The following is an 8,587-nucleotide window of genomic DNA, read 5'->3' on the forward strand; positions in this document are numbered from 1 at the left end:
TGCACGCTGCCCCGCCCTCTCCCTTTACAATGTCACTGCTCCCAGCTTCCTTTTGGGTGATAAAAGAGCGCGATAATCTATCCCCATTCTGTATGTTTAGTGCCCTGTAGATGGAAGTGTGGTTGAGGAGTCGATATTCCACATTATTTTGATTTCGACAACGTTCATTTCCTTATTTTTATTGAGTGCCTCCCTAATGACATTATTTGAGTGGATGTGTTGTCTCTTCGCCGTGAGTGTTGACCGGATTGATTTCTAAATTTGGGGATCTTCCGTTATCTGCAAACGTCCTCATTACCATTTTGCAGACTAATTTTGTTTTGCTTTATTAAACTGCTTGAATTCGGTGAAAAGGAAATAAATACGGGGTTAAATGTTTTTATCAAATGTTTTTCTGCTTCTCAACCTTACTGTTCAATCATTTGAATTGAAACAAATGGAACTTGCATTAAAATGTCCATTCTGCTAATTACTATTAGTTATTAAGCAGACCTGCCTAAACTTGAGCCAACTGCAAAGCTCATTATATATGTATATGTATATGTATATGTTTATAGAAACATAAATTAACCCTCAGTCATAGATCGCTACTGACGGAGACAGCAGGACACGAACGTTTTCATAATTTATTTTCATACGATGTTGGTTTGAAATAAAACTTAACAAAAATCACAGCGTCATTAAGATAAATAATGAAGAGATAAGTGCTGATGCAATCAGAGAATCTAAATACAGAATTTATAAAACTAGATGGAACTGTAACATTTCTCTCGTTTTATCACTACAATCTTAATTAATATAACGGTCGAATTTCATAATTTGTGAAAAATTCTACAGTCAGATGTAACACTTCGTTAATTCTTCACGTATTATTTACAAGAACTGAAGTGAGAATCCAATGCTTCCAAACAAAAGATAAGTTACTTTTCAAGTCTGTCATTAAAACATTGATTGCACTAATATCATTCAGTAATGTATCTATTCATAACATTAAAAAGCACAACAAAACATACTTACGCATATAACAACAATTTATTGTATAGTATTATGTAATAATAATTATTATTATCGCCGAATATTATATTTGAAAAATTGATGAAAGTGAGCAAAGCATGACAAACACAAATGAGCATTGCAGGAGAGAGAACAACTGACTGCCCCACAGACAAAATCCAGGCAGAAGACTGACGAAAAAAGGCATCGCAGATTTGAAGGCGAAACCAGAAATCAAAACTAACCAATCAGGTTGAAAATTCAGCCCGCGAATTCTCAAAGCGTTAGGTTTTGTGCAATGGCTATTTTTAAATTTAAATATCTCTATCTAAAATTCTCGCTTTTTATTAAATAAATGTAATTAAATAAATGAATTATTCGAAATCATAAATAAAGAATATTGATAATGCTTCGGGAAAAAATGTCAAATTCCAGTTAACGTTCATAATTTTATAGGAATACTATACAACTGAGTTTATGTTATCGGTAGGTAAAATTTTTCAACTTAATTTTTAAACATTGGTCATGGTTAAAATTTTTATTAAAATTATTAAAAATATATTCAATCGTATTTTTCCTACCACTATAAACATTTCATTGCACATTTTTTTACTTTATTACGATAGGCAAGTCAGCAATTACAGTATGTTCGTGTTTGTTCAAATACGTAGGGTGTATTTGTTTCCACTTTTTCTTCGATATATTGTTTATTTAAATTTTGAACCGCAACAATATTTTATCAGCTTAAGGTACAATTTTATTAATAATTTTATATGTGCCCTTTTTTATTTTAATTGTACTGTTTGTTGATTATTGATTTTATATATGTTTTTGATCAATGTTATCTTATTAAAATGGTTTAAGAATTCAATCATATATATTTAGACAAAGATTCAACTTGTTTGCTGATTTTGTTTATTTTTTTTGAATGGAAACGCCATATTTGTTAATGCTGCTTGTTTTATTTCTTTTATTTTGTAAAATTGTTTAAATGAAATATTCCACTAGCTGAAGGAAATGGTGTTGAATAGTTTCTTTTTTGCTTTTCTTGGAAGAAAAAATATTTGTTGATTTTAACAGAATGCGGTGCACTGTTTGCTTTGATTTTCTTTAATGTTTACAGATTTGATAACAAGTAATCAAAGTGGTGTCGGTCAATAAATGATCGTGAAATTTTGAAATTGCTTTAAAGCTGCTTTCATGGTTGTATTTTTTTAGGAACAGAGAAAAGAAATGGCGCGCTCTTTTCCAGTAGCTGTGGATTATGATAGTTTGCTGGAAACGAGTAACTTTATAAAGCAAAAATTGACAGTTGCTCCTGAATTGGGTTTGATTTGTGGCACTGGATTGGGAGAGCTTGCAGACAGTTTGAGCAGCGTGCTCACGTTGAGTTATGCAGAAATTCCCGGTTTCCCGGTTCCATCCGTTGAAGGTCACGAAGGACAGTTTGTTTACGGCAAGCTTGGCGGAAAATGGATCCTCTGTATGCGGGGCCGTTGCCATACTTACGAAGGTTATCAACCGATCGAGTGTGCAATGCCTGTTCGAGTGATGTTTCTCCTGGGCGTAAAAAAGGTGATTCTGACGGCGGCCGCTGGTGCGCTTAATTCGAATTACAGAGTCGGAGATGTGATGTTGATAAATGATCATTTTTGTTTGGCTTCTTTGGCTGGCATTAGTCCACTGACGGGTCCGAATGATTCACGCTTCGGACCTCGTTTTCCGGATCTTAAAGGGGCTTATTCGACAAACCTGCGCAACTTGTTCAGAATCGCTGGAAAGGAATCAGGCTTCAGTGTTCGACTTCACGATGGTGTTTACGGTATGATCGGCGGTCCGGCTTTTCCTACACCTATGGAAAATAAGTTCATTCGCATGGCAGGCTCAGACGTAGTCGGAATGAGCATCGTCTGGGAATCAACGGTCGCCCATCACTGCGGTATGGAAGTTCTGGCGGTAGCTGTTATCACTAGCATATCCGAAGACAATTCGTGCAACATAACCCTGCATGATGAAGTTCTTGCAGTTGGCAAGCAGGTGTGCAGACATTTGGTGCCCATTTTCGAGAAATTCATCGAAAGCTTGTAGTTACGTTTTGAACGATTTCATTTTTATCATTGAATTATTCCTATCATTACATTGTCAGTAGATTTTAGCAAAATCTTTTAACTTTGTTTTTATTTGCTTTTCCTATAATCTGTTTTCTCTTATTCTATAAACCAACTTCTGAAATGTTGATTTGCTATTAAAAAGTTCAGTTATTTGTCGCAAGTGCAATATATGATTTGAATCTCATTTCATTATCCTTAATGCGAAAAAGATACTTTTTGTTTCAGATGATGTAAAAAAATTTGTTTTTTTACAAAAAATATCAAAAATAAAGTATCATTACTGAACAAAAATCGAGCACTGTTATACTGTAATATTGACCGAATGTTACGGTAAAGTATTCAATTAAAAATAGTAAAATAAATTATTAATTAATTACAGTTTTGTATTTTAATTGATATTGTGTAAGTTTGCGCATTTTTATTCAATTTATTTATGTATTTAAAGTTTTAAACATTATCTAAACTTGAAAGTCACAATTACATACTGTATAAACGTTAGCACGTGTTTTCTGTAAGATTTTTGGCATTTGAAGAAATCTGAAAAATACGGCATTTTTAGAAAAAATGTCTGTCTTTGAGTTTCAGTACAACGCTGTTTCAGATTTGCCGAATATTAAATTATTCGGGAAATGGCCATTGGATTCTGTCGACATTAACGACATGAGTTTAGTTGTGAGTATTTTTGCGTTCTGAGTATTTAATATTTGTGAGTAAGCGGATTTTATTTCAGTTTTAGCTAGTGAATTGATCCTTAATGAATATTCAGCAGTAGTGCAGTTTTCATATATAAATTATACATATATCAACTGTTTTGTTAATGTTGTTTTACATTTAACTTATTTTACACAGGATTATATAGCAGTAAAGGAGAAGCATGCGAAATTTTTGCCGCATTCTGCTGGCAGATATCAAGTTAAACGATTTCGCAAGGCACAATGTCCTATCGTCGAACGACTGGTTTGCTCACTGATGATGCACGGTCGTAACAATGGCAAAAAGCTGATGGCACTACGCATAGTTAGAGATGCATTTGAGATTATAAATTTGCATACTGGCGAAGTAAATAAACAATCTAACGTGTTCTTTTTTTGATTGCGTGAAATTGTTAGCCACATTAATAAGTTTGATCGTTCGTTTGTAGAATCCTGTCCAGGTTTTGGTCAATGCAATAATAAATAGTGGTCCTCGAGAAGATTCGACCAGGATCGGGCGAGCTGGTACAGTGAGACGTCAAGCAGTTGACGTAAGCCCATTACGTCGAGTTAATCAAGCGATCTGGTTGTTATGCACTGGCGCCAGGGAAGCTTCTTTCAGGAACATCAAAACTATTGCAGAATGCCTGTCTGATGAACTGATAAACGCTGCGAAGGTGAACAAACGCATGCATATTGATGTATAATTGGAATTCACTGATTCTTTTTAAGGGCTCCAGCAACTCGTATGCAATAAAAAAGAAGGACGAATTGGAACGCGTCGCCAAATCGAATCGTTAATAAACGCGCGGTTGATTTAAATGAAATATGTTTGTCTGGAAGAATTAATAAAATGATGAAATGAAATTTGTTATAATTGAAAGCAGTTCCAAAATAGCAGTTGTAAAAATGGACGTAATTGTGCATGGCGAACTTCAAATTTTTGAAGAAATTTTCTTAGAATTATTTTTTACAAAGAAAATACAGATTGATCATTTCATTATGATCTAATCACATCCATACTGAGCACTGATTTTTTTGATGCGACGTTATCTAATTTCAAAAATGCATAGTTGATTCATCATCAATAAGCTAACAGTTAAAAAAGCACCCATTGAAGTCGAATTGAAATATTAAATTGTGCAAGTTGGAAACGTTGAAAAACGTTCAGAAAACGTCATAACAGGGAGGTACGTAGCATGCAAATTGATAATCAATAAATAAACAATTATTATTAATTGAAACGGTTTTATCTGCAGCCTTGGCTCGACGGATCATTTCATGCACTTCTTCGGGTCCCGGAGCACCGGCAACATTCATGAGGGCATTTGTCATTCCTGATGTAGCGTTGTGCGCAGCTTGGGCCAATAATGCCACCGGATTCATGACAGTTTGTCGTTTTTTTCTTGTACTAATTCTTCCTGAAAATCACATGAAAAAGCACATATATGCAAATCAAGCAAACACAAAGCATGCATATGAAGTGTGATCTTCAATTTGATTAATTGACTGTATATTTGAACAGTAAATAATAAATAATTATTTTTCACAAGAAGAGAAACCAACGTATATGCATATTTATTGAATTATTACAAAAAATCAAACTTATTCATACGATAGACCGATTGCTGACACCGTACTCGCACATGACACGTAAATTATAGGTCCCGATTGCAGTAACCCGTGAATTACAAGAGAATAGCAATAATCTCACACTGTGAATCATGAATTAATATAGAATAAAGTTTCAGAGAGAAAACACTTTTTTTTAAATGAAATAAATATAACATAAAGAAGAAGAAGCTACGTGGGTTTCAAGAAGCTCGAATTTTAGCGTTCGGTGGAAGATGGCATACAAATCGATAATCGACAAATAGACAATCATTTGTCACTGAAATAGTTTTCATTTCAGCTTTCGCCTTGCGAACCAAAGCCTCAACTTCTAAAGGATCTTTGTAGGGCGACCAGGGGGTCTGTAAGTGGACCAAAGTCTGCGTGATGTTACCTACGTCGTGGGTAGCGTCGGCCAAAGTCGCTATTGCATAATAGAACGTTCCCGAATGTTGGCTTTCCCGTCCTGCAAACAGGAAAGCGTATCATCAAGTCGGATACAGACAGATACGTTCGTTGCCCTGAGCAAATTGTACAAATTTTTGCATACATACACATCATACACACATACAGGCAGGCACGCACGCACACATTTGGGAAAACATTCCAACCTGAGACAAAATAAGTATCATCCCTCAATAAATATCATTTTTCTATTGGAAAACCATCTTGTGCAACAAGTAAAATTGATAAATTGAAATACGATGTTCATTGGAAGGAAGGAATTTCTTTTTTCAAATTCCTATGCGTAATTGATAGAGAAATTCAAATCGACAGTACTCGTGTGTTTTGTTTTGCTTTGTTGCACATAAAATGACCATCGTCGCTTGGAAATTCAAAATCATAAGCATAATTTGCTTTTATTCACTACCCAGGGCAATTTTGCTCATGTATAGTCCACTGAACAAGTCAGATGTATCAAAGTGATGAAATCTAATCTGCTAATCAAAAACAAATTCAAATCAAATCAGATCAAATCAAATCAAATCAAATCAAATACGGCTGTTTCTTTCACATAACTTTTTCGATGCTGCGTTGATTTCAATTCCAATTATTATTATTATTATTAATAAAATTGATATAATCTATTTATTTATTTAATCAAGCACCACAGCGAATCATAGCGTGAAAATAAATGCCATCTTTTCATCGCTTTGAAGAGCTTTTTTTCATTACTTACTGTTCATTTTTTGTATATCCTGAATATCAATAAATGTGCTCGTACAGTTTTTACATAATGTAACAACAAGACGGATGACAAAAGAAAACATTCATCACACAATGCATTTTCTTTTCTGAATTTGTTAAAATCAATTTAAAAAAATAACTGATTCCTCTTTTATGCATAATAATAAAATGCTTCACTGAATTTAATTTCAAATATTAAAAAATATTCATATTTGCAAAATGAAAAATAATGCAAAAAAAGTTCTATTTATTATAAGTTAATTGCTGTTTTCATTGCAGTAGAAATATGCAGTAGAAAATTAGTTCATTGCAAATATTATTCAAACTAGCACTGGAGATGAGTGTTCTGATAAGGCAAAATTCAGCAGTTAAAATTAATCACATTTACAAATGAAGCTTCATTTAGCGGAAAGTAAACATTACACATGCGCATGCAGACAAGGACTAGTTGCATTATCATTATAAAATAAAAATAATGCATCATTAAGCTCTGTAAGGAGTGCAAGTGTAAAAAGGGATTATTTAGTGAATATTAAAATTAAATAAACATTTCCAAATTCACACCAAAAAACGAACGTGCATTACCTACTTATTGGTTCTAGTCGTCGCAGAGAACGAAATTTTTGATGGCATCGCTGCCCATTGTCACTTCGATTCATACCATGATAAGCGCCAGATCCAGATGTATCTTCTGTATTGTCAATAGATTCGGTCTTTTTGACACATGACGATCCCATGGTTGATGATGATGATGATGATGATGATACTGGTGAAGCTGAAAACGTTCAACAAGCAGAGTGACTGTTGTTATGTGAAAAATTGGTAGCAAGTAAATTTCGTCCACTGACAAGATGGATAAATGTTCGTAATGGTTCTCAGTTAAGTCGTGTTTGCTAGCTTCATTACAATTTACAAGCGGAAATTAGATTTCGTACAGGCTGTCGCACTGCAATTATGCACGACACTCCGGAGAGATCAGGGTTTGAATAGATAAAAATGCCAACTGGATATTGATTTGGCAAAGATGAAGCTTGATCATTGAATACTTGATTCAATGAAATCTCTTTGCTGATTCATCTGAAAAGCGCCACAGCTAAATGCTGATTTGATTGGATGAATCTCAGCATTAGTGATAACAATTGAGAGCAAAATCTGACAAGCAAAAACAGGGTATGCTCTACTAGGCTGCATGCAAGTTGTACTTGCTTGCTTGCTTGCTTGCATGCATGACAGACCTGAAAGTTTCTTCTTCTTCTTTTCAACTATAAGCAGTCAATTATCCGCTGTTGTGACTGATGAAGCAAGCACCTGCTTTAATTTTCACATCAACTACTTCTATTATATATGCAATTTTCATCTTAATAGCTGTCAAAATAAAAACATTCAATTTAAATAACAAACAATCACGAAGAAGTAAGCATTTTAACTTTAACTTGACAATTTAGAAAATAATTCTTTCAAAAGTTTATAAAATGAAATAAACCAAAATCACATGTCAACATTAATTATTATTGAAATTTATACAAACTTCATCATTTATTTATTCTTTGTCAATCAATTTATAAAAATGTATAATCAAATTATTAAAACTAAAGATAAATAAATTTTTTTACTACTAATACTACCATACATTGACTTACTTATTCGGCTATTGATCGATCACCACTTCTCCATATATGATGAAATATGAATAACAATCCCGTATTTTGAAATCTTGGGAAAAATTTTTATATTTAAAAATCGCTCACAACATGATTCAGTCGTTTACCATAATTCTGATAAAGAAAGATTCAATTAATTATTACTATATTCTAAGTTATCTGTTGGGCTTTCTTATAATGAAAAGTCGTTTGTGATTTCATATCATTAGACAGTAGAATTGAATCGATTTCACATCGATCTGCAAGAATTAATGACAAATTTTGCATTTTTGCATATCGCTCTGATGAAATTTACCATATCATCAATTATAACTCAGAGTGTGAGATTTTG

General features: G+C 33.4%; 4 protein-coding genes across 4 annotated transcripts; 2 read left to right on the top strand and 2 right to left on the bottom strand.

The window, feature by feature from the left end:
* The first annotated feature begins 2,226 nt into the window (after positions 1 to 2,226).
* Positions 2,227 to 3,081, top strand: Tsp_12591 (purine nucleoside phosphorylase). Its single transcript, XM_003371101.1, has one exon. It carries the CDS (start codon positions 2,227 to 2,229, stop codon positions 3,079 to 3,081), a length of 855 nt encoding a protein of 284 aa, XP_003371149.1.
* A 545-nt stretch (positions 3,082 to 3,626) lies between these two features.
* Positions 3,627 to 4,597, top strand: Tsp_12592 (40S ribosomal protein S5). Its single transcript, XM_003371102.1, has 4 exons — positions 3,627 to 3,776; positions 3,954 to 4,163; positions 4,246 to 4,473; positions 4,529 to 4,597. Exons 1-4 carry the CDS (start codon positions 3,669 to 3,671, stop codon positions 4,595 to 4,597), a joined length of 615 nt encoding a protein of 204 aa, XP_003371150.1. The 5' UTR covers positions 3,627 to 3,668.
* Positions 4,598 to 4,963: 366 nt separating this feature from the next.
* On the bottom strand, positions 4,964 to 5,522 carry Tsp_12593 (conserved hypothetical protein). Its single transcript, XM_003371103.1, has 2 exons — positions 5,432 to 5,522; positions 4,964 to 5,217 (listed from the first exon to the last, which is right to left on the bottom strand). The coding sequence occupies exons 1-2, from the start codon at positions 5,520 to 5,522 to the stop codon at positions 4,964 to 4,966; spliced, it is 345 nt and encodes a 114-aa protein (XP_003371151.1).
* A 1,654-nt stretch (positions 5,523 to 7,176) lies between these two features.
* Positions 7,177 to 8,097, bottom strand: Tsp_12594 (conserved hypothetical protein). Its single transcript, XM_003371104.1, has 3 exons — positions 8,079 to 8,097; positions 7,642 to 7,830; positions 7,177 to 7,370 (listed from the first exon to the last, which is right to left on the bottom strand). The coding sequence occupies exons 1-3, from the start codon at positions 8,095 to 8,097 to the stop codon at positions 7,177 to 7,179; spliced, it is 402 nt and encodes a 133-aa protein (XP_003371152.1).
* Between the last annotated feature and the right edge of the window lie 490 nt (positions 8,098 to 8,587).

The sequence above is a fragment of the Trichinella spiralis genome (genome assembly GCF_000181795.1).
Source record: "Trichinella spiralis strain ISS 195 chromosome Unknown Scfld11, whole genome shotgun sequence".
Taxonomy (NCBI): Eukaryota; Metazoa; Nematoda; class Enoplea; order Trichinellida; family Trichinellidae; genus Trichinella; species Trichinella spiralis.

Bases quoted from the DNA above. Each gene is read 5' to 3' on its own strand.
- Tsp_12591 (XM_003371101.1), top strand. From the start codon at position 2,227: ATGGCGCGCTCTTTTCCAGTAGCTGTGGATTATGATAGTTTGCTGGAA.
- Tsp_12592 (XM_003371102.1), top strand. From the start codon at position 3,669: ATGTCTGTCTTTGAGTTTCAGTACAACGCTGTTTCAGATTTGCCGAAT. The intron at 3,777-3,953 runs GTGAGTATTTTT...TATTTTACACAG, and splicing joins TTAACGACATGAGTTTAGTT to GATTATATAGCAGTAAAGGA. The intron at 4,164-4,245 runs GTAAATAAACAA...GTTCGTTTGTAG, and splicing joins TAAATTTGCATACTGGCGAA to AATCCTGTCCAGGTTTTGGT.
- Tsp_12593 (XM_003371103.1), bottom strand. From the start codon at position 5,522: ATGATTCACAGTGTGAGATTATTGCTATTCTCTTGTAATTCACGGGTT. The intron at 5,218-5,431 runs GTGTCAGCAATC...TGTGATTTTCAG, and splicing joins ACGTGTCATGTGCGAGTACG to GAAGAATTAGTACAAGAAAA.
- Tsp_12594 (XM_003371104.1), bottom strand. The intron at 7,371-7,641 runs GTATTCAATGAT...GAACGTTTTCAG, and splicing joins AAGAGATTTCATTGAATCAA to CTTCACCAGTATCATCATCA.